Source organism: Xiphophorus maculatus, chromosome 3, assembly GCF_002775205.1.
Source record: "Xiphophorus maculatus strain JP 163 A chromosome 3, X_maculatus-5.0-male, whole genome shotgun sequence".
Taxonomy (NCBI): Eukaryota; Metazoa; Chordata; class Actinopteri; order Cyprinodontiformes; family Poeciliidae; genus Xiphophorus; species Xiphophorus maculatus.
In genome coordinates, this window is record NC_036445.1 from 1,387,808 (window position 1) to 1,410,494 (window position 22,687).

Here is a 22,687-nt window from a genome sequence, read left to right on the forward strand (position 1 = left end):
TTACTCTCCACGTGACATCAGTGAAACTTGTTTTCTGTCAGACTGGGACCTCAAGGCCGCTCTATCAGTTCCTCCCAGCCATGTGCTGCACTGATAATGACGATAGCAAACGTGCGTGTGCGACGCGTAGAGGTCCTTTCCAGGAAGACAAACTTTACCTCCCACTTAAGGCAATGTATAAGCAGAAGCGATGTGTTGGTGTTTACTCACCAATCACAGCTCTCTGTCCTGGCACTCTTTAATACGGCAGACAGAAAAAAAAACATGTTCTGCTGTTGTCGAAAACAAAACGTAATCCCTGTCCATGGAGAGCAGAGGGGTACTCCCTGCTTTATTTGGATTTTGGAGAGGTGAAGACGAAACCTGCAGAGTTGTTTTTATCGGAGAGTCAGAAGAGGAAAGAGAGTGATGAAAAGAGATACAGAGCAGAGATGACAGCACTTTGACGCAGGAGGTGCGTGTGAAACCTAAACGCCACGACAGCGACAGAAACAGGGCAAGAATGAGTCAAACTTCAATCGAGCTTCAGGTAAGGTCTCTTAAAGTCATGTGTGCTAATAACGCTGCTTGGTAAAAAGGTACGAGCCAACTTCTGCCAGTACGTCTGCCGTGTTCAATGGGAAAAAGTTGATTTGGAAAAACACCTGACGATCACTGCCAATACGTCATCAGCAGAAAACTTGCAATCTAGAGCAAAATTTTACTTTGACAAAAGTAATATTTTTTACAAATTTGTGCTTTCAAAACTTATTTTAAGAGCAAGACATATTTTGAAAATATGACTCATTTCTGTAAAAAAAATTATTAAAAAAATAGGAAATGGTACATAATGCTATAAAGGAAAGATGAGATTAAATGGAAAGCAGTTAGCATTAACTAGTGTTAAATAAACTCATTTGGGTGCGGTCCATCACTTCCCTGAAGAGTCGTGAACAAAAACAATAGGTTAGCAATTTTTAGTATGTTATTTTCAACGAATATTACTTAAAATTTGAGAATTGTTGAAATTCTATTTATAATATAAACAAAAATACACAAATCAAAACTCGGAAAAACAGCATGACATATTGATCTTTGGGCTTCAGAAAGCATAAAGTAAAAGAAAATGGCCATATTATGCTGTAAAAATTACTGCAAAGACTCAAACAGGTCAACTTGGCAAATATCAGGTTCAACTTTACTTGTGTCCTTCTGTTCACTGCGTATTTCATTTTTATTATCACCTCTTGTAAAATGAATAAAAATGTCTTACAATAAATCTGTCGCCATTGCAGTAACCTGATCCCACACACAATGTCTTTTTGTTTTGGAAAATATTTTTAGTTTGATCAAATGTATATAGTAGTGGGGAAAAATATGGTTGGATTTGTCTCCAACTGATACCTCAAGCAATTTCTATAAAATATATAGTACTGATTTCAAATCTATCAGTTTCTTAATCTACAGGTAACCTATGACTTCCTGTTTCTCTGAAGAGAAAATATGACATTTCTTATTTCTCTTTGAAATACCAGAACATTTTTACTAAAAATCTGGTGGAGGGACTAAAGCACTGTCCGTCATTTTCCCATGAAATGCTGCTTTGGAGACTGTACAGTATTTGCCTTCCTCAGCTCTGTTGCAAAACCAGCCAAATGTTAGGTGGATTCCTTATATTACCTGAGTTAAGGGCGCTGCTGATTGGACCAGATTTCTTTCACCTGCCGAGAAGTGCTGCAGAGTGGCACACCAATGTGTGTGTTCATGCACCCACATCTGAACCCATGAGCAGATCTGCGCAACAGTTGGTCTGTTACATAAAATCCCAATAAAAGTACCAAGAAGTTTGTGTTTCATCATGGAAATGTTGTGAATGCTTTTGCAAGTCAGTGTAAGTTTGGAATGTTTCCGTAGATTTTCTTACAGCTTTGTTTCCTTCACCCTTTTCCAAACTCAGCAATCGGACCGCTCAAAATCACACCCAGAACCCGAGAGCCGGCTACAGCCTGTGCCTCAGCTGCAGCTGACAGAACAACCTCAGCATTCCCACCAGCTCCAGCAACAGAACCCACTCCAGCCTGGGCAACAACAACTATTAAACACTGAGCGTCAAGAGAAGTCGGTGTGGGTAACACCTCAGAGACTGTTTGGTCTTCTTCTGGTATTTTTTATAGGAATTGCCATTCTGGGACTAGCCTACTACCTTCACCACGTTCTGCACACAGGGAGTGGGAACAATGCAGCAAACGGTAGGCCTCCAGAACCAATCATGAACAACAAATTAAAATGGATTACCAGCTTGTCTAACTGTCCTTTCACTGTGTCCTACAGTAACCCCGTGTGTTTCTACCGCCTGTCAGTGGGCTGCTGCTCGTCTGTCCATGTCCACTGACCCCTTCACCCAGGCCTGTGATTACTTTGTGTCCATGTGTGGTTCAAAAAGACTCCAGCTCAAAAGCAAAGGGAGACAAAGAAGTCACGGTATACTGGGTCATTCACAAAACCCGATTGAAAGGTTAGCAGAAACGGACAAACAAAATAAAACGGAACGCAGAAGACTGAGAGAAGATACGATTCTGAGCCGAAAAACTCTGCTGCTGCAATATCTCAGAGGGATTTTAGGTAGGAAACGATCTGAAGCTTTTTGTAATTTCTAATATGTGCAGCTGGTTGATTTATTGATCTGGTTATGGTGCACTTGGGATACTCTGAGGGAAAAATTACTGTGCTTAGATATTAGAGGAAACTGTAAATACAGATAGTGCAGGAGAATCTAGAGAGCATAATGGTTGAGAAGATGGAGGTAACAATGAAGAGGATGTTAGATTCTCTTGCTTTAATCCTTGAAGCAAGAGATGAGGCTGAAAACAACAATGTGGAACACACTGGAAACTAACTTTAGGCAGAAAAGAAAGAAAGCATTGGACAGTGTCCCAAAGAAAGAGTGTGTGTCAACCAGACCCTCAAAAGGATAAATCAAGGCTCTGAGATTGGTGGGGAGGAATGGAGTTTGTGCTGAATCTATGTAATCAAGCTAGCGACTGTGGGGAGGGCTGTAAGTGTTTGGGCTGAAGGCCAGGGTGCCGGGGGTACGGCAAGATGCAATTTGTCCCCCATAAAGGGGACCAAGGTTCCTGATAACAGAGTGAGACGTGTTATTTTTTGCCTCCTGGCCAAGATATTTGAACAATGTAATCACTGTTCACATGGATCCTCTGCTGGGTCCATGTGAACAGGTCCATCTGTCATGTTAAGTGGAGCAGGACCAAACATTGGCATGAGGGAGGCAGAATAATATCAAGATTCTGCCTGATATAAAAATTCACAATTTCTACATTTTTGTGTTTCCAATTGTGTCTAAGCTCCTTCAAAAAACAGCCCAAGCGCAGGAGTCTCTGCTAATGCTTCTCAAAGACATATGGTTGTATAATTTTGCATTTGTTTGCAGTTAATTTAACGTACAAGTGTAAACTTGTACGTTGAGCTGGACGGCATGGCCAGCAGCAGCTCAGTTGGATTTAAAGTGACAGCTCAGTTTCAGCTCATTCTGAAAAGAACTCAAAATATTCAGAACTGACCGACTAAAATCTCATAATCTAAGAATGATTTTGTGCAACAAAAAAAATGTGATGAACATATTTTGAATAGCCCATGGATCTATCCTAACCTATTCAGGGAAGCACAATAGGTTACCTTTAATGAAAATGCAAAAGCATGCTTTCAAAAGCTAGAAGCATCACATAGAAAGAGTCATCAGGTTGACAAATTAGTGTTTAATTGCCATGCATTGTGTTGGAGTTACAAAATAATACATAGTAAGGTATGGAGTAAGGTAGCATGGCAAATTGTGCTTTAATGGAGTTGTGGCGATGTTTCACTAAAAGAAATACAAAAATGTTTAAGATATAGAAAAACTCACTTGCATACCACAACAACAGAAAAATCTACATAAACTAAAGTCATTGCTTCATATCTTTGTATTCAGGGGTTTTAATCAGTTCAATGACAACAAGTATATAAAATTATACATCTTGGCATGCAGACTATTTCAACAATTTTTTTTTGAATGAATGGGTTAATCTCCATGGCTCAGTGAATTCCTGTATTCAGCGACAAAGTGAAAAGTCCCATCAGCTTTCTGCTCAGTCAGTAGCTACAAAATGTGATACAACCATTATATTAACTAAACAGCCGTGCATAGAGAGCTTCATGGAATAGGTTTCCATGACTAAGCAGCTGCTGCCAAACAGTAATTACCAAGTGTAATGCAAAATGTTCAATGCAGAAGAGAGGAGTGAATCATACTGCTCTGGACATTAGAGGAGTGTAACCTTGTAGAAGCAAAGTGTGGACCAACACTACATAATGCTTTTGCACTAAAGTTCATGTGTGTATGTAAAACCAAAATATCCAATCGTTTTGGCAATATATTGTATAATCACCTCTGTGGTCATAACTTCATAAGATGTGTGGTTAGTAGACAAGGCGTGGAGCATCACCTCCTCGGTATCATTCATTCTGTCATACATGGTGATTGCAGCTTTAAATGTGTTTCTTTGACAGGAAATGGAGAGATTGACCAGGATAAAGATTTAATAAAAATTGGATTAAATCTTGTCTATCTGTCTACCAGAGACCAACCAAAGTTCAAGCAGCTCAGCAGTTCAGAAGACTAAAGACTTCTACCATTCCTGCTTAGACACCAGATCTCTGGAAGCTGTGGGGGAAGAGCCATTTCTCAGACTCATCCAGAAGGTATGAACATGGTGTGTCTTTTAAAACGTGTTTCAAGGCAGTTTATTATGTAACTGATGGGCTCTTTGTAGTGGTTGTTGCATCCTTGTTTCAGTCGTTAAACACAAAAAATCAGAGAATAATGTCACCACAATATCAGATTGTCAAACCAACTTTGTTCCAACCTTTTATATTAGGAAATTTGATAATTTTATCATATTGTAAGATATTTCACAACACGAGGAAACAAAGCTAATCAATTATTCCCTGCATCATAGACTTCAGATCTAAAATCTCAGCCAACCCACCTAGTCAATCCAATTATATGACTGTGTTTATTATCCTCTTTCTTCCTTTTGTCAAATTTCTCTCTGTGTATCTGTATACAGTTGGGAGGCTGGGCTGTGTCTGGACAGTGGAATAGGACTGATTTCAACTACACCCTCGGTTTGTTAATGAGAGAATATGGGACATTTCCATTCTTCAACCTCTACATAGGCAAAGACCTGAATGAAGCTTCCAGCAACCGGACAAAGAGATACATTCAGGCCAGTGTCTTAATTATATTTAATATGATTTATATTAATTATATTTATAACCCAAATGTCTTAGAGTGCAGCAAAAATACAGTAAGTTGACACGTCTGTTAGAGTAATTTTGGAGTTGATGTAAACAAAGTGAGAATGATGTTATTGTCTTAACTCGAGCATTCATCCTCTTATTAACAGATTGATCAGCCGGATCTGTTGATCCCAATTGAGTGGAACAGCCAAATGCAAAAGTCAAGCGCTAAAACTGAGGTTGATCATTCATATCCTAATTCCTGCAGTAGATATTTCCCAGATTAAAGTTGATGTTTAATCTAACAGAGTATATTTGAATGCAGACTTTACGTCCCTTCCTGGCGTCATGTCAGAGCTACCTGGCTTTCCTGGGATCCCCGCCGTCCATGAGGATGCTCCACGTTGGCACGTTCATCTCTCTGTCCTCAGAGCTCGCTGTCGCCGCTTCACCTCTGCAGTACCGCCTGTCAAAGGGACAGCTCTATCAGCGAATGACAATAAGAGATCTACAGGTACAAGTCCGGTCTGCTCCGTCCGTGTTTCATTGTTTCAAACATTTAATGATTCTGTTAAACACAGAGAAAGTCCACAATCAGGGTTAGATTAACTACTGTTTAAATTCAGGACTAACCAGGAAATAATTTTCTAAGCTTTATGACTTAAGCTTATTCTTATTATACATCCTTTGACATATTTTACAGGCATTCAGGCAAGACAACATCTGAGCGCAGCACACCATATGTTGGAGACCCATAATAACATTTGCATTGGATACATTTTTAAGATTAATTTAAGGAGTCATCAAGAATATTTTAAAAGGATTTGGTGAAAGCAGTTTATATATGTGTGTAAGGTCAGATGTGAACAGATAATACAAGTAAACAACATAACTACAGCACTTTACCAAATATATATTTTTTTCAATATAAAACTTAACCTTTTACTTACAGTAAGTAATGTTCATATATTACCACAGGGTAAAGTACTTCGAGTAACAACATCTTGTTTACTATTTCTTCTTGATCTACAAATGCCACCATAGGCTCAGTAGAGAGGGAAAAAAAATCCACCTTAAAACTTTTAAACCAAGTTTAAAAGTTGGTTTAAACAGTTTAAAAGTTGGTACCAGTGGTACCAACGACTTCTTTCTCTGGAAACATAATTTTACAGATGAAAATAAATATTCTCCCACAGAGCCAGGCCCCTGCTATTGACTGGTTGGACTGTCTGCAGGCTGCTTTCCATCCTCTGTCCCTCACAGAAGACGATCATGTCCTCCTGCACAACTTGCCTTACATCATTCAAATGTCCCGCATCATCAACAAATGGTTGCATAAGCCTGAAATGAGTAACAGGTAATATTAAGTTATTAAAACAGGATCTTACTATCTCAGAGTGCTTTTTTAAAATCTTTTCTCGCCACTTTGTTGGGCAAAGCGGTATTCTTCACACCTTTATGGTCCTGAATCTGTTGCACACCCTGATGCCCGCCATGGATTCCAGATTTTCAGAAACGGCAAAGAATTTTTCTTTGGCATTGGGGAACATTGAAGAGGTCAGTCAGCATGACTTGATCCAAAACAAAAGCAGAAGTGTAAATGGATTAATTGAGTCATGTGTTGGGATTTTTTACCAGGAAGTCCCTCGCTGGAAACAATGTGTACTGGAGACCGAAAGAGGATTTGATTCAGTTCTCACACATCTTCTTGGTGAGACGACTGCACGTCAAGAGGTGAAGTGACACCATAACACAAACTGAAATGATTAAATGATTTAAATCTCCATCTAACACAGTTTGTATTCTCCCCAATAACAGACAGAAGAAATTATTGAAAACGTCTTTTTTGCCTTCATTTCCAAAATAACGGATCTCAGGTGGAAAGATCAAAAGTCTTTTCAGCGTTTCATTGACAAGGTGAAAAGGAAATAGGAATTTCTAGATTTGAATTAGTCTGCATCTTGTTTACAGTTTTTTAATTATTGGGGCTTTTCTTTCTCCAGGTTTACTCCTCACCTCCAAGACTATTGTCCTCAAAGGAGATTTCTAATGAAGATGATCTTGACCTATTATTCTCTGAGGTACACAGCAGAATTAAAAAAAAACTCTATTCTTTATAATTTATTTCTAAGTAACCAGTTGTTGTTGTTATCTGTGCCTGTGGTGTATCACATAAAATCCCTCCAAAATTCAGTGGGTTTTTTGTGGTTGAAATCTTTCAAAATAGAAAGAGGTTTGAGGGTTATGAATACCTGAACATGGCACTATGACCATAGTAGCATGCTGTGCAGTGTGTGTCCTTGAAGTATCAATAAAATAAAGAAGTCGGCAATAAACAATTGAGAACTTCCCTCAGTGATCATTCTTGTTTCAAAGGTTCAAGCTAATGCTTAACAAACAAAAAATATCCCTTTGAAAATGATCATACACGGGGCAGACAATTGGAAAAATCATCCAATGCCGAAATAATTTAAAAAATCACAAAATCTAAACTACTGCTGAAAGGGGGTATTAAAATTGCACTTGTCTGACAAGAGCAATTTGCCAGCAAGAGCAATTTTTTATTTTTTTACTGCTAACAGACAAAGAAAATATCCTCTGATCCAGTAACGTCAATGATTTCAGGTGACGGTCAGCTCCAGTGGCTTCTTTACCAATTACCTTCAGCTACTTTCCCTTTGGCAGAAGAGACGCAGTAAACTCTTGGCTGCGCAGACTGAGGATGCTGACATGTAAGTTTCTCCTTTACCACGTTTAACTATTAAATTCTGGATAAACTCTTAAACATGCAATAATCCTCTCATATTTATTTCAGTCTGTCTGTCGCACCCTCTCTGGTGAGTAACGGGCTTCTCTTCCCAATGGGAATGTTCGTCCCTCCTCTTTTCCACCCCACCTATCCAAAGTAAGTTGTGTTCAAGGAAAAACATTGCTGAATGTATTATTCGCTGATTTGATCACAACAACTCACTTCTTTTCTTGAGAACAGGGCCATGAATTATGGTGCAGTGGGTTTCCTTGTTGCTAAAGATATCTTTCATCTGTTTCTGCCTGAGAGTAAGTAAAGTTCACATCTCTGCTTTGATTTGTGTTTTTGACGTTTGGTCTTGCATTATGCTGCATTTTGTGCTCATTACTACGCATTCAGATTTTGATTACAAGTGTGTTGGAAAGAGTAGGAGCTTCTTAAAGAGACATATGCCAGCTTCAAAGCATCAAATTAGATAGTTAATTAGTTAGTTTGACTTTATTGAACTTAATGTAATAAAAAGTCAAAAGTTAAAAAAATATGTTTGATGGAAGATTTTCATAACAACTGAAGGTAACATAGTTACTTGATTGTGCTACAAAATGTCACCATGTACCTGGAAAATAAACAATACTGCCGCTTTAAAGGATTCAAGTCAGCAGATTGAGCGATTCTTGTAGCTTAATGTTTTTATTTCTGAAACTACAGATGAGTTTTCTTGACTGTCTTTGGGATATTTATCTTGCTTAATAATCCAATCCTCAGTTTATCTGTAGACTGTTATCAAGAGTGGCTCTGAAGATTTCCTGACTTTAAATTTCAGAAGTGACTTTGGAGTGATGTGCAGTACCATCCCCCCTCTGAACATGGTGTGCAGAATATCTGCATGTTTTCTTTCAACAGTGGAGTCTTGCTGTCAGTGCCCATAGAGGTCACTAATAATGAACATGTTGCTTATTATTTTAATGGAAAAACAGCACATGCTATTTCTACTTTCTGTATATGGTTTCATTTGTTTTACTTTTGTATACCAGGTTGTTGAGTGTTGCAGAATTTCTTCTCAGATCCCTCATACAAATGAGATCTGGATCTCAATGGGGTTTTACCCGGTTAAATATAGGAAATTACTTAATAAAGAAGTAAGACTCTCTAGAAGGGTTTATTGACAAATGTTCTTTTGACTCATTTGTTAGAAATCTTTTGAGGAGTTCCATGTTGTGGTTGATTTATGGTAAAATAGTATTTTAGATAGATTTTGCTGCAGGCTAATTTTTTTGTATGTGTAGATTACTTGGACTGTCACTGATGTGTGGCTTGAATTTCATCATAAGAACCGCATTAGGAATATATTTACAGAGAAAAGCAGTGATGTGTTCAGTGTCCATTTTTCCATTGCCACCCTGGTAATAGTCTAAAAGTGGATCAGTTTTGTCGATATTAAACTATGATGTCTATGTCTGTTGTGTTCCAGTTTATTCTCACAACCTGACTATGCGTGCTGTGGGAGAATGTGTGTGGACTCACTACCTCAAAGCTACTGAAAAAGCAGGACAAGTTCGGGCGACAAATCTGTCTACGGCGTGGCAGGAGGAGGTGTGGTTGCAATACTCTGCACTGCAGGTGGCACTACAGGTAAAGAAGCATATTAAAGCTACAGAGTTTGGTGTGAAGCACTTTAGGTCTATCCTTTCACATGTTTTCCTCTTTCCTCAGGCCTATCATCAGAGTCTAAGCCAGAATCCTGCAGACACCTCGGTTTCAGGGTTGCATCACACGCAGCTGTTTTTCAGATCTTTCTCTCAGGTAACTTTATTGGCCTTTCCTCATCCTAACTACCAACGCAACGGTGTGGTTGGCATGCATGGATAGATGGAGAAAAAGAGAGAAGTAAGGGAAGGAAGAAGGAAAGCAGCAAAGAGCAAGAAAGTAAATGGGAGGAAAGCAGGGGAAAAAAGCTAAAGAGTAAAGGAAAGAGAGAGAGAGAGAACAAAGGAGACCAGGAAAGAATGGAAGAAAGAAGAAGGAAAGTAGGAAAGAAAGAGAGTGAAGGAGGGAATGAAAGAAGGAATCAAGAAAGAGGACGAAGGAAGGTAGGAAAAAGAGGGAAAGAATGAAGGAAATGGAGAAAGCAGGCAAGAGGGAGAAAAGAGGAAAGAAATAAGAAAAACAGGAAATAATAAAAGAAAGAGGGAGACACAGAGGGAATGAATGAATGAATGAATCTCTCCATTACCAGCTTGACTTCCCTGCTGTTTTATCTATATTTCTGAGCCACTAACTGTAATGATTTATTGGCCTGCAGGTCAGCTGTGACACTGACCCAGACGGTGAGTCCATGCCTCTGGACGCCTCCTTCTTGATCCCGGTCATGTGTGCTGAGTCTGGTCTGTGTCCAACAAGCCCACAGTGCTCGATTAAAGCTCTGCAGGGCAAATCACAAGCATGCTGACCACAGTCTGTAACCACGAGCTGGACTTCAACCCCAGAAATATTCTGGGTTCAGGAATATTCACATCATTAAAACTTTGCTAATATATACGTATATGTACACTTCAACACTGCAGTTTTTTATTAGCCCTGGTTGTTTTTCTAAAATGATGCAAATTGCATTACTTGCACAAGTTGTTTGGGATTGGTTTAAATAACTAACATTAGATTTTTTTTAAAATTAATATCACTTTTAGTCAGTGGTGAGAGTTTTAACAAAGGAAGTATAAGCTACCTGTTTTATGTGAACTGTCTGCTGTTAATATCACTCTCAGAGGAATCATTTTTTTATTGCATTTTATCCAGGCATATCTCACAAAAACACAAATCATGACAATTTTGCTTCTTTGGGCCTCTAACGTAAATACAAATAAATCTATTAATACTGATAGAAGTAGTTTATCTGTGAACATTTAAAAGAATCAGGAATTTTGTAACAACACAAAGAATGTTCATTCAAATCAATAAAAATTGGTTCCGGACTCTTTATCTGCTCTGATTACTGAGATATTCTCCAAGAATTTGTGCAAGACAGAAAATAAGGTTCAAATGCTCTGTTATGACATTTTTAAAAAGCAAAAAGGATACATAGCCACAAAATTTTTGCAAAGATCCATTTGAAAGCATTGTTTAGAAGTTCAAAGTTAAAGGAACAGCGGCGTTGATATTATTAGATATTAGTGGCTGCCATTTCTGGAAATGGGAACAAGTAGAATCAAATAAGACAAAAAAAAATTTCATCGGGTCATACAGGAATTGCCTATAAGTTTTCCACACTTTTGTAATGAACGAGTTTAATATGTTTGAGTCACCAGAAGTGATTAAAAGTTGCATTTTTGTATTTAATTTGTATACACCATGTATAACACTGGTTTTGCTGGGTTATTTAACTGGTTCTGTTTAGTTTGTTTATTGCAAAAAGCTACTAATTTGCATGATTTGCCAAAACGTCTGGTCTGCCCTGAAGTAAAAAAAAAAATTCAGGTGCTTCAGTTTATTATATTTGAACACAAACAAACTAAATGGTTCATGAACCTTTAAAACTAATTTGAAATAGCTCTGGCACAACTTTAAGAGCTTAATCACAGCTGTTATTAGGTTGCCATGGGAACAGATTTGTTAAAAAAAACATGCAAAACAATTGTTTTTTTTTAAATACAATGAAGCATGGTTTAGAAAAAACTCTGGCAATTTAAAATTAGCTTCTGTGTTTTAGATTTCTTTCTGGGTTACAATGACTGATTCTTTCATAAAATGAAGAAAAAAAACGGAGCAAAAAAAGCTTTGCAGGGAGGTGTCAAGGAAAATGCTTCCATCAGTCTTAAAACAAAGGAGAAGAAACTATTAGGCGTGTCAAAACAACAGAATAATCCCTCAAAAAACCCAGCCGGAAGAGGCCTTGGAAAAGCCGGAGCCAAACGTCTGGGTCGGCTTCTGAAACGAGTCGTTCAGCCTCAGGAGGAACCAGCGGCCGTAGCTGCACTTCCAAGTAAGTCAAATCCAAGGAAAGTTTCAGGTTAACCGCTGAATTGTTGAATCTATTATTGTCACTATGCAAATTTACAAAGATTAAAAGCCAAAATAGCCAACTCCAAAAACAATGCAAACAGTGTGAGATATAGCATATCTTAAACTGAAAGATTAGTAGCTTCAGTTCAACTGATTTCTTAAAGATTTTACCAATTACACAGCTACCTTTTTATGTTCAGCTCCTTCCAACTACATCTTAAACAACTTAGACTTTGAACATTTTACATTTCTTAAACTTGGCATCCCCTGATTTTATCATTTGACTCCTAAATTGATTATATTCTCCACATCTTTCAGTTTATTTAACAATGCAAAATATAACATTTAAGAGCTAGAATTAAAACCTTCTCATGTTTCAGAGACTCCCGTTCGTCTTTTCAAACATCAGATTGAAAAGAAAGCCGATAATGCACCCGCGGCAAAGTTCTCGAAGCAGCAGGTTTCCAAGCTCATCCTTAATGTGGTCTCCCAGTGCAAACATAAAGGGGGCATCTCCATGGATGAGCTCAAGGAGACACTGGCCGCCGAAGGCTATGATGTTGCAAAGAACAATCGGCAAGTTAAGGTTGTGACGGAGCAGCTGCTCAACAACAAGACACTGGTGAGAACTACAAGAAACACCTCACTGAGACTCAACAATAAGGTAAAAACTGAATCTGCTCCTTTCACTGAGTGGCATTTCAGTTCTCCATCCAGATTATTTTTCACAGGATGTTTGGATGTTAACTTAAGATTTTAGTAACTGTTTGGTCAAATATCAAATCAGCTTTACTGTACACATTTTTATCCCTTTAAAAACAGAAAGTAATAAAAACAAAGAGTGCAAAGATGAACAAAGCAACATCTCAGAAGCCCCCACAAGAGCTGTGGAAGAAGACTCCAGCCAAAAGAAACCCTGAAGAAGAGACAAAAGCACAGAAAAATAACAAAAATCTGGCCAAAGCAAAAGCCAAAATACAGAAAATGCAAAGAAATACTGACAAAGCAGCACCGAAGTCCAAGAAACAAAAAAAGCAGTCACCCAAACCCAAAAGAAAACCCCAAAAACGAGCCAGGAAGAGACCTCAACTCAGAAAGAACCGATGCATGCGAGCTCAAACGCCACCAGCAAAGACTACAAAGACACATAGGCATCAACCAAAACAGGTCAAATCTTCTAGGAGAAAGCAACCACAAAGACGGAAACTTCCTAAAAGAAGCTCAAAGCGGCAGAAAAAGCATCGCAAGAGTTACAGGAGAAGCTAGAAGCACTATGATTGGCAATAAACTGAAGTATTTTTATCAATCTGACCATTCTTTGTTGCTTTAACTGTGTTGAATGAAAACTTTTCAGACATTTAATTATTTTCCATTAATTACTGATATAAAGATGTTATAACTGCTTTGTTTTGGATTGTCATAAAAAGAAAAGAAACACCCTTTCCTAAAAATACATTTTAATTTAAACTTTGTGTGACACATTTTGGTACAAAAGAAGGTTTTTTCAAAGGATAATCTATTAGGTACAGAAGTATCCATAAGGTCCAATAAAAGTCATAATCATGGAGGAAAAAACACAAATTCATAGATAATTCGTTTACAGCCAATTTAGTATCAATTATGAGGTTAACAAGCAGCACTGAAATGCACCATCTTGGCTCATCTCCATGTGTGGCTGCAGAAAACTTTTGAAATTTACAATGGAGATGCGGGAGCACTGAACTGAATAGAGGAGAAATTATAGCCACTTTAACTAGAAAACAAAACTTTTCCAATCCAAACAATCATATCATTATAATAAACATTTTTTTTTGTTATCTGGAAACAATATAAAAAATGATCCCATTATGTTGACATAATGATTTTTGTTTTCACATTTCCCATCTTGAGAAAACAAAACAAAAATAGTATTTATGTGGGAGCGGGTGCTCTCTGCTTCCTATAGTTGTTCTTGTGGGAACGTTCAGCATTTGTTCCAGTAAATATGGTTCATTGTAACCAGAACCATATAATTACAGTTGTTTCCGTTCAGCAGTTTATTGTAATCCGTTTGTCACAGGACGCCCCACACCTCCTCAAAGGCAGAGCATATTTTGGCACAGGTCAGAGCTGCAGAGAGGGGGTAGTTACTTATAGAGACTGTCTGCTCGGTGTAGTCCACATTCACCTGAGGGCAAAAAAACCCAAACTGGTTATATTGAGAAATTATTTGAAACCATGAAACAAGAACTATCTGTATCATCTCCTCACCGAACCATGTGCAAACGCTCCGATCACCACTGCTGCAGGGCCCTCTGGCACCACGGTCCGAGCATTTGCAGCCTCCCCAGCGGAGAAGGACATGCCGATGCGGGGGCAGCCAGGGGGCAGGTGGTCAGACACTGGATTTTTAATCATCTTGAGCAGCTTCTGAGGACCATCAGCGGCTCTGACGCTCAGTTTGTGCAGCAGCTGAACTTTGGTGTTAGAGAGAGAAGAAATAGTCAAAGAGATGCAGAGAAAACCTGGCTATGCATAAAAAGGACATTGCAAAAGTCGTTATCCATCTTCAACTACTCAATACTTTGTTACATTATGACTACAACCTTTAGTGTACTTTAGGTTAGATTAGACAAAACTTTATTATTAATCCCTCATGAAAGTTCCTCTATGAAATTCAGTTTCCAGCGACAGCTTTATGTGATTGGCCAATGTAAAGAAGTGAACAACTGTGAGGTGGAAGGGAATCGATAGACGATTTCCAGCAGTTTGACAAATAGAAGAAATAATAATGAAAAAAACATGGCAGTCATTTTTATTAAGTTCCCTAAATCTAAACATCAAATGTTAAAAGATTTTCTTCATAAATTCTCCGATTAAGGGAGTCAATCCGAGTGTAATCTTGTGATCTCTACATGAATCCAGCTGCTCTGTGAAGGCCTCAGAGGTTTGTTAGAAAACATCAGAGCATGAATGGCACAACCAGCCGGTAGGCCAATGGGACCTCTGGAGGAGCTGTATAGATCGACAGCTCGGTTGGGAAAATCTGTCAGCAGTGATTCATGTCACAAATCTCACAGCCACTGAAAAGTGGCACAAAGGGTTTTATTAAAAGAGAACCTTAGGAAGCTCCATATGCAGTTTGCCAAACATCATCTAGCGAGCACAGTTAATATAAGAAATCTCAATGTAAAAGCAGATTAAGGGGAGTTAATACTTTTGCAAGCCACTGTAGACAACAAAAAAAGAAACAATACCAATTAAACCACAGAAGCGGGTGAAGGTTCTGGGGATGCGGGTCTGTGGGTTGATCTCTATTAGGGCGTTTTTCTCGGTGTGGATGTAAACCTGCAACAGGCCTGCCCTGTTCAGCGGACTGTCCATCAGCATAAGCAGACACTGAAATGAAGGGACAGATTGTTTTCAGAAACCTTAATCAGGCAGACACTGTAAGAAAAGTAAAAATACACAACCACACACAAAAAAAACAACAAAAAAACAAATGATGTAAGGTTTGTGTTTACCTGATGTGTGATGTCTGGTCTTATGTGTCCCGGATCTCTTCCACTTTTGATGATCATGTTTTTGTGCTGATCGCAGTTTAACAACTCAAATGTTTTACCAACCTGTAAGACACAAACCAAACAGCAACAAGCAGAGATCAGAATTAAATCCTCTCAGCGTTAGCTGGTCACAGATGTGGTCACAGATGTTGGTTGTGTTTGTAATTAAGAGCAGCGTTATTCTCTAACCTTCACAGTTTCTAACGATGCTCCCTCCAGAATAACAATGAGCCTTCTTTCAACCATTCGATCACGGAGGCTGATTTTGCCTGTTTTTGCTGCTTTTGGTTCATATTCATCCAAATGTTCCAGACCACGCTTCTTTCCAGATGCCATGACTCCTTTAGTTAGTCGCAGAAAGATGACGTCAGTAAAGAAAACGCATTGAGGTATTTTTAAAATGATACAGTTGCCACGTAAAGTAATGCATTTACTTTAGCTAACCTGTTTCTGTTTACATAAATAATGACTAAGAACATTTACCATTTTGTTTAAATAAAACAAAAATATTTTAATACCGCGCAAGATTAGTACGTCATTTTCATGCGCCGGATATTCTCCAGCAACGTGTTGAAGGAAATTTCACGTGTGGAAACCTGAAAGTCTGAAGTCAAAAAGCATCGATTAGTGGGTGAGTATTTGAGCTTTATGTAGTTAAGCTTGTCTGTGAAAAAACTACAAAGATTTCGTAACTGAAACATTTTAAATTGCCAACTGGGTACGCTGAAGCAGGTCTTGTTTTATAAAAGGCTCATTATTTTATAACCAGATTCGTTTGTCCCTGTGCAGCTTAGTGCTAACTCGCTCGTCAGATAATTGTACAGCTTCATAGATGTATATCTTTTAAGAAACAAAATAATCGAGTAAGTAACGCAGGCTTTTACTACTTATATCTACATACGACCTTTTGCCTAACCCTTTTACATATATGCTCCCATGTCTGCCATGCATTTTCTTCAGTGGCTGATTGTCTTGTTTCCATAAGCCATGTGTCTGAACCTATTGCTATAAACAGAGGCTTTTTGGCACTTTTGTTAGTAAAGTTTGCCATCAGCTTAAGCTGGCCACGGTGGGGTATGTTAGTAGTTTTTAATTCAGTTTTATCTATTTATTTGTATTTTAAATCCAGCAGTTCTCATACTTGCACTTCCCTCTGTAATATTAATAGTTTATAAATCGGATCATTAGACTCTTAGAATTCACTGTTTTTACTAGACACACAAGTGCAGTCTATAATTACTTGGGTGTAATATTTTTATTACTAAAGGATTTGTACTACCAATTGTTTTTAGTTTAACAACAACCTGTACATATGTACATTACTTCTTCACCATGAAAGCATGTTATTTGCCACAATTATTTTTGAAGGATGTTCATTCACTGATAAATTAAATAGTGTCCACTGTACTGTCAGGATACTCAATAGGACTGTTATTTATTTCCATGTTCTTATTGGTCAAAGCTAATTAGAGCCACTATAGAGGGTTTATAGAGCAGCTTGAGGCTTCAAAGCTGAGGGTTACGTTGTAATGGAGGCCTCTCTACAGTACGTCAGACTCGGTATGATATGTAGGGTATTAATAATGTTTACTAATTTGTTGTTAGGGCAAGGAGTGGTAGTAGTGATTTAATTTTCTCTGCTTCTTCATTTTGAAGTTGTAGCTTAGAGTTGGAGTCATGGGTCGGAAGCTTGATCCCACCAACAAGGTGAAGAGGGGGCCAGGTAAGAAAGCCAAAAAGCAGCAGGGAGCAGAGGTTGAGTTGGCCAACTTCATAGATACAGAAGGTAAGTATCTTTTTTCTGATCCTTAATGAAAACAAAAGCACACATTGTTTGCTTCTTTTACTGCCGGTTGTGGGTAACATTGTATTGTCTTTGCAGAAGATGCAGGACCAAAACGTTTGTCAAGTAGAGCCAGAAAAAGGTAACAGGTGGACTGTTTAGCTTGAAATACAGCCACGGTGTTTGCAAGGTGTTTAGTAACATTTGCAATTTTTCAGAGCTGCTAAGAGAGTTGAGAACCTGAAAAAGCCAGAAAATGTTGCTGAGAAACAACCCAAAAAAGGTAAGCGCATCAATCTGACCCATTGTCCATGACATGTTTTAGAAATGACAATAAACCTGTCACCATAAGCAACATTTAAATGTGCCTTTGGATTAATTGTACACAAAGTAAAGTATTTTTGGTTCTGTCCACGTTAATGTACTTTCCACTGTGTTTTCACTTCTCAAAACTGTATTATTATTGAAAAAAAAATTAATTTTGTAATAGTTTCTTGCTCACATCTGTTTATTCTTTACTGTCATAATTTTTTTTTCAGCTTTATTTTGAGGTTTATTTGAAAGATTCATGGATGTGACAGATGTCAAACTGTCAGGAGCAAAAATAAATGGTTTTCAATACATTTTGTGTTGAAATAGTCATATTGAATGTCAAACTCTGCCTGGTGACCTACAACCTTCCCATTGTTCAATGTTCTGACTTTAGTTGGTGAAGGCAACAAATAATACAAACATTTTAAGGGAAATCAACCTGAGTGTAGCTGAAGCAATACTGGGCTAAAGATTAAAAAAATACAACACTTTTCCTGCTCACATTTTGTATATTTGACATCCAAGCAACACAGCTTTGATTTATTAATTTTTAGCATTATCGCTACCTGTCAGCTGTGCTTAAATACAATCCCACATACCTAGTTGAAAGATTGAAAATTACAAATATCTGTTTTGATTAAAAAACAGCTACAGAGTGGGGTAATTAGTTCCTACTTTACACATAAGAATGAGGGTTTTTTTTTAAACAAGAACATTTTTATGCATACTTAGAATAATGAAGGAATTCTTTGATCAAAAAATAATCCAAGATTCTTGTTCACTGCAAAATTTTAAATAAATGTGTTCTGTATTTGAACATTTATAGAAGTTGTTTTTGTATGTTTCTTAAAGGCTCTCTCCATCTGTCTGAAATTTTAATTGAAAATATGTGCTTATTATCTCTGTCCAAAGGATACAGTGATGACAACAGTAAATGGTTGAAACCTACAAAGAGGAAGCGCAAAATGGATGAGCCTGAAAGTGAGGATGACAGCGAGGAGATGTGGGAAGATGAGGAAGAGGAAGAGCAGGTGCTTCTGCCGAAGAAGGGAGGAAAAGAACAAGAAAAAAAAAGTGCAGATTTGGGATTAAAAAACCTGGAAGATGATGATGATGATGAAGAAGAAGAAATGGTTGACGACTATGGTGCAGAAGATGATGGCAGTGGACAGGAAGAGGAGGAAGACGAAGAGGAGAACAGTGATGGAGATGATGTATGTTATCTCATTTATCTCTTTTTTATTTTTTTATTTAAAAGTTGGCATATAAAAAGCTTCTATTTAATGTAGCCAGTCCACTATGGTAGATATTAACCATTCTACAGTGTTTGAATGTCACTTTAAGTTTACTCATTCTTTTTGTTAACTTTTTCATTTCCATGTGAAATGCTTCTTTTTAGCTTTTCTGGAAGATTGTGAAAGTCTACAGGTTTTCTTTTGTTTCCTTTCAGAAGTTTGTCAAACTTCACAGTTGAAAGTTAAATTAGTCCTCAGGCCATTTGATCAGAAGTCTAACTCTGCTCAGGAATGATAAGATGTTATAATTGTGGCAAAAAAATTTAATTAACTTAATTTGTTGATTTGATCCACTTCAGCTTCTTCCAATCGAACGTGCTGCCAAAAAAGAGAAAAAACTGAAGGAATCCATGGGTCTAAGCAGTGACGATGATAATGAAGAGGAGGAAGAGGATGATGACGATAGTGATGAAAAGCATAAATCAGATTCTGACATGGATGAGGAGGAAACAATCCAAACTAACGCGGATGATTTTGATACCTTCCGACTTCCCTCAGCTGAGGAGAGTGAGAAGGAGGGTGAGTCTGTTGTTAAAATCTGACAGCAAATCATCAGGAAATGTTCTGCAAATGGCCAAACCTTCATCTCTCACCTGTGTTTTCAGGTGCCCTGTCTCTGGACCTGAAGGGAGTCCATCAGAGAATAAAGGACAACATTGATGTCCTCTGTAATTTCTCAGCAAAAAGGGAAGAGGGGAAAGCCAGAGTGGATTACCTCTCTCTTCTGAGGAAAGACCTTTGTACTTATTATAGCTACAACGAATTCCTCGTTGAGAAATTAATGGACCTCTTCCCTCTCTCAGAGGTTTGTTTGTTTGTTTTGCATCCACAAATCTGATTCACTGAAAGGTTATGGGTGGCAGCTTGAAAAATAAGTAATTTTTGTTGCTTTCGGCAGCTTGTTGACTTCCTGGAAGCCAATGAAATTCACAGACCAGTCACAATTCGAACCAACACGCTGAAAACAAGGAGGCGGGACCTTGCACAGGTAACTACTCTGGACTCTTTAGAGTATGACAGTGCCAACATCAAGCTTTTTATATGTGTCTGTCCCTTATACAAAAATCTGAAGCTATTTTGGTAATGTATGCAATACAGCAGGTACTGGCGTGTTTTTTTTTTTTTTTTTAATGCAATTTGAAATAAATGACATAATTTTAACTTGGACCATTTTGTATTTGTCCTTGTTTAGGCTCTGATCAACAGAGGAGTTAACCTGGACCCACTGGGGAAATGGTCCAAAGTGGGTTTGGTAATCTATGACTCCTCAGTACCTATCGGTACGTTTCTCTTCAACATGTTAACTCTAATTTTCGCCTGAATTTTTTTCAGAGAAGCATATTTCAGCCGCCAGAGTTTTGATGTCATGCTTTGTTTGAATCCAGGTGCGACCCCGGAGTATCTGGCCGGTCATTACATGCTGCAGGGAGCCTCCAGCTTTCTTCCTGTTATGGCGCTCTCTCCACAGGAGGGGGAGCTGGTGCTGGACATGAGCTCAGCCCCTGGAGGAAAGACCTCCTATATGGGTAAGATATGTTACTCTTATGCCTGCAAATTATATGTTGAGAGCTTTGAAGTGAATGTTCCTCCATTTAGCTCAGCTGATGAGAAACACAGGAGTGATCGTAGCTAATGATGCTAATGCTGAAAGACTGAAGAGCGTGGTGGGAAACCTTCACCGCCTCGGGGTCACTAACTCCGTGGTCAGCAATTACGATGGCAGGCAGTTCCCAAAGGTAACTTCATTTCAGATGTTCATTTGCAAGACATAAATAAAAAACATTTATTTATTGGTTTAAATAAATGTCACGACTGCATTGTTTATAATTTACTGAACTATGGAGGTTTTTGCCACAGGTAATGGGAGGGTTTGACAGAGTGCTGCTTGATGCACCATGCTCTGGCACAGGAGTTATTGCAAAAGATCCAGCTGTAAAGACCAGTAAGGTGAAACATCACAGCTTGTCTCTGCCCATTGATCTACAGATACCCTCTTAATTAAAATTTCATTGCGCATTAAAACATCTTCCCTCTAATCTTGTTTTTCGATTAGGATGAGCCGGATATTCTGCGCTCTGCTCATTTGCAAAAAGAACTGCTTCTATCAGCTATCGACTCCGTGAATGCAACGTCTTCTACTGGAGGATACCTGGTCTACTGCACATGCTCAATAATGGTATGTGTTACCACAAAATGAGGTTTAGTCAGGACTGCAGTGACGCTGATGTCTGAATTATTATTATTAAAAACATTGCAATCTACTCACCTTAACATAATCTGAACAATTATATGAAATCAACAATTTATGGAACAAAAACACAACATTTTACTAAGTAGTTTTAGTCTAGTTTCTAGTGCAAATATTTTTGTTTTGACTTATTTCAAGAGTACTTCATTACAAGTAACTTTTCAGAAAGATATAGAAGCTTGTTTAAAGTAAATAATTCATGTAATAATGATAAAAGTTTCCCACTGTTATGCTCATTTCATTTGTGTGGATGTTTGTCTTGATTTAAGCTTTGATAGTAACCACGTCTGTCTCCAACCAGGTGGAGGAGAATGAGTGGGTGGTGGACTACGCTTTGAAGAAAAGGAATGTTAAACTAGTCCCAACCGGACTTGATTTTGGGAAGGAAGGCTTCACCAGGTAATGGAAGTTAACTCCGGAGAGTATACCCATTTACTGACTGATAAACACTGTGATCATTAAATAGAAAAACATTTTATGCCCTCCGTAGTTTCAAGAAATTTAGATTCCATCCTTCCCTGCAACTCACCCGCCGTTTTTACCCACATTCCCACAACATGGATGGATTTTTTGTGGCCAAATTTAAGAAGTTCTCTAATGTAACCCCATCAGCTTCAGTTGGGAAAGGTAACTCTCAAATCTGAATCCAGATTGAAATGTTTTCTCTGTTTAATGTTATGATTGCATCACTTTTTGTGTTGGTAATTACAGAAGATGAGACAACAGAAGCTTCTGAGGCAACAGAAGCTACAGATTCTCCGAAAGATAACCCGTCCAAAAGCAAAGCAGCTAATGAAACTGCGCTAGCAAAGACGGATGCCCTAAAGCAAAATACCAAAACTAATGGAGCAGCAGCTAAAAAACCAGCAAACATCAAGATAAAAGGACAACAGGGCTCTCAGACTGGACCAAAGAAGGCAAAGATTGCCAAAATGGATGGAGAGACTGTGAAAGGAGCCCAGGCAAAGAACCCTGCAAAGAAGACTCCTGTCCAGACAACCGTATCAAAGACTGTCAAAAAAGATGGAAGTAGATTTGAGAAAAAGCAACCCAAAAAGGGGAAATCACCCTTGAAGATGAAGAACAAGATGGGAAAGAATAAATTCAAAAAGATGAAGCACAAGTTTCAAAAAAACAAATAATGTTTGACATGTGAGCAGTGAAACATTTCAGATTACAAAGAAACTTTGTAGAGTCCTATTAAATACCTGACTCCCTTTCTCTATATTTAAATATTCTTTGGGTCAATGTTATCTGTTTCAGAGTAACGTGTTAAATATGGCTATATGCTGATAGATTTGATTTTACTGTTTTTTTTTCTGTTTTATCTGATCTATAATGTTGTAGGTTTGCTGCAGGTGAACATAACCTCCATGAAATAATAAATGTTTTAAGACTTCCAATTTTTTTAGTTATCTGATTTTAACTGATTTCAATCACTTTAATCTTCAAGAAAATACATTTCTTTAGTAATAAAACATCACCTAA

General features: G+C 38.0%; 4 protein-coding genes across 6 annotated transcripts; 3 read left to right on the top strand and 1 right to left on the bottom strand.

Moving 5' to 3' along the window:
- The first annotated feature begins 184 nt into the window (after positions 1-184).
- LOC106699612 (kell blood group glycoprotein) lies at positions 185-10,992 on the top strand. 2 transcript variants are annotated; one of them, XM_014468669.2, is made up of 18 exons: positions 187-529; positions 1,937-2,228; positions 2,311-2,601; positions 4,613-4,734; positions 5,103-5,261; positions 5,442-5,513; positions 5,600-5,788; positions 6,471-6,631; positions 6,714-6,831; positions 6,913-7,008; positions 7,093-7,191; positions 7,278-7,355; positions 7,900-8,006; positions 8,090-8,179; positions 8,264-8,331; positions 9,495-9,655; positions 9,737-9,826; positions 10,326-10,992. In XM_014468669.2, exons 1-18 carry the CDS (start codon positions 503-505, stop codon positions 10,470-10,472), a joined length of 2,367 nt encoding a protein of 788 aa, XP_014324155.1. In that variant the 5' UTR covers positions 187-502; the 3' UTR covers positions 10,473-10,992. The 2 variants fall into 2 exon arrangements, 1 of the variants encoding a protein (XP_014324155.1); XR_002752499.1 differs by lacking the exons at positions 9,737-9,826; positions 10,326-10,992 and having other exon boundaries at positions 185-529; positions 8,259-8,331; positions 9,495-9,513.
- A 107-nt stretch (positions 10,993-11,099) lies between these two features.
- Positions 11,100-13,377, top strand: LOC102238032 (histone H1.3-like). Its single transcript, XM_005798852.2, has 3 exons — positions 11,100-11,999; positions 12,400-12,683; positions 12,842-13,377. The coding sequence occupies exons 1-3, from the start codon at positions 11,765-11,767 to the stop codon at positions 13,283-13,285; spliced, it is 963 nt and encodes a 320-aa protein (XP_005798909.1). The 5' UTR covers positions 11,100-11,764; the 3' UTR covers positions 13,286-13,377.
- Positions 13,378-13,466: 89 nt separating this feature from the next.
- On the bottom strand, positions 13,467-15,916 carry emg1 (EMG1, N1-specific pseudouridine methyltransferase). Its single transcript, XM_005798770.3, has 5 exons — positions 15,751-15,916; positions 15,523-15,624; positions 15,256-15,397; positions 14,270-14,475; positions 13,467-14,186 (listed from the first exon to the last, which is right to left on the bottom strand). Exons 1-5 carry the CDS (start codon positions 15,895-15,897, stop codon positions 14,073-14,075), a joined length of 711 nt encoding a protein of 236 aa, XP_005798827.3. The 5' UTR covers positions 15,898-15,916; the 3' UTR covers positions 13,467-14,072.
- A 190-nt stretch (positions 15,917-16,106) lies between these two features.
- Positions 16,107-22,602, top strand: nop2 (NOP2 nucleolar protein). 2 transcript variants are annotated; one of them, XM_014468706.2, is made up of 16 exons: positions 16,107-16,192; positions 17,218-17,347; positions 17,444-17,486; positions 17,563-17,627; positions 18,569-18,870; positions 19,251-19,470; positions 19,557-19,756; positions 19,850-19,939; positions 20,144-20,231; positions 20,337-20,477; positions 20,548-20,687; positions 20,809-20,898; positions 21,005-21,127; positions 21,501-21,598; positions 21,690-21,826; positions 21,911-22,602. In XM_014468706.2, exons 2-16 carry the CDS (start codon positions 17,239-17,241, stop codon positions 22,339-22,341), a joined length of 2,277 nt encoding a protein of 758 aa, XP_014324192.1. In that variant the 5' UTR covers positions 16,107-16,192; positions 17,218-17,238; the 3' UTR covers positions 22,342-22,602. The 2 variants fall into 2 exon arrangements, with proteins under 2 accessions (XP_014324192.1, XP_023185633.1); XM_023329865.1 differs by lacking the exons at positions 16,107-16,192; positions 17,218-17,347; positions 17,444-17,486 and having other exon boundaries at positions 17,563-17,624; positions 18,565-18,870.
- The last annotated feature ends 85 nt before the right edge of the window (positions 22,603-22,687 follow it).

Bases quoted from the DNA above. Each gene is read 5' to 3' on its own strand.
- LOC106699612 (XM_014468669.2), top strand. From the start codon at position 503: ATGAGTCAAACTTCAATCGAGCTTCAG. The intron at 2,602-4,612 runs GTAGGAAACGAT...TCTGTCTACCAG, and splicing joins ATATCTCAGAGGGATTTTAG to AGACCAACCAAAGTTCAAGC. The intron at 9,656-9,736 runs GTAAAGAAGCAT...CTCTTTCCTCAG, and splicing joins CACTGCAGGTGGCACTACAG to GCCTATCATCAGAGTCTAAG.
- LOC102238032 (XM_005798852.2), top strand. From the start codon at position 11,765: ATGAAGAAAAAAAACGGAGCAAAAAAAGCTTTGCAGGGAGGTGTCAAG. The intron at 12,000-12,399 runs GTAAGTCAAATC...CTCATGTTTCAG, and splicing joins GGCCGTAGCTGCACTTCCAA to AGACTCCCGTTCGTCTTTTC. The intron at 12,684-12,841 runs GTAAAAACTGAA...CTTTAAAAACAG, and splicing joins CACTGAGACTCAACAATAAG to AAAGTAATAAAAACAAAGAG.
- emg1 (XM_005798770.3), bottom strand. From the start codon at position 15,897: ATGGCATCTGGAAAGAAGCGTGGTCTGGAACATTTGGATGAATATGAA. The intron at 15,398-15,522 runs GTAAACACAAAC...CCTTCATTTCAG, and splicing joins GACCAGACATCACACATCAG to TGTCTGCTTATGCTGATGGA. The intron at 14,476-15,255 runs GTATTGTTTCTT...CTAACACCAAAG, and splicing joins CCGCTTCTGTGGTTTAATTG to TTCAGCTGCTGCACAAACTG.
- nop2 (XM_014468706.2), top strand. From the start codon at position 17,239: ATGGGTCGGAAGCTTGATCCCACCAACAAGGTGAAGAGGGGGCCAGGT. The intron at 19,471-19,556 runs GTGAGTCTGTTG...CTGTGTTTTCAG, and splicing joins TGAGGAGAGTGAGAAGGAGG to GTGCCCTGTCTCTGGACCTG. The intron at 21,599-21,689 runs GTAATGGAAGTT...TGCCCTCCGTAG, and splicing joins GGGAAGGAAGGCTTCACCAG to TTTCAAGAAATTTAGATTCC.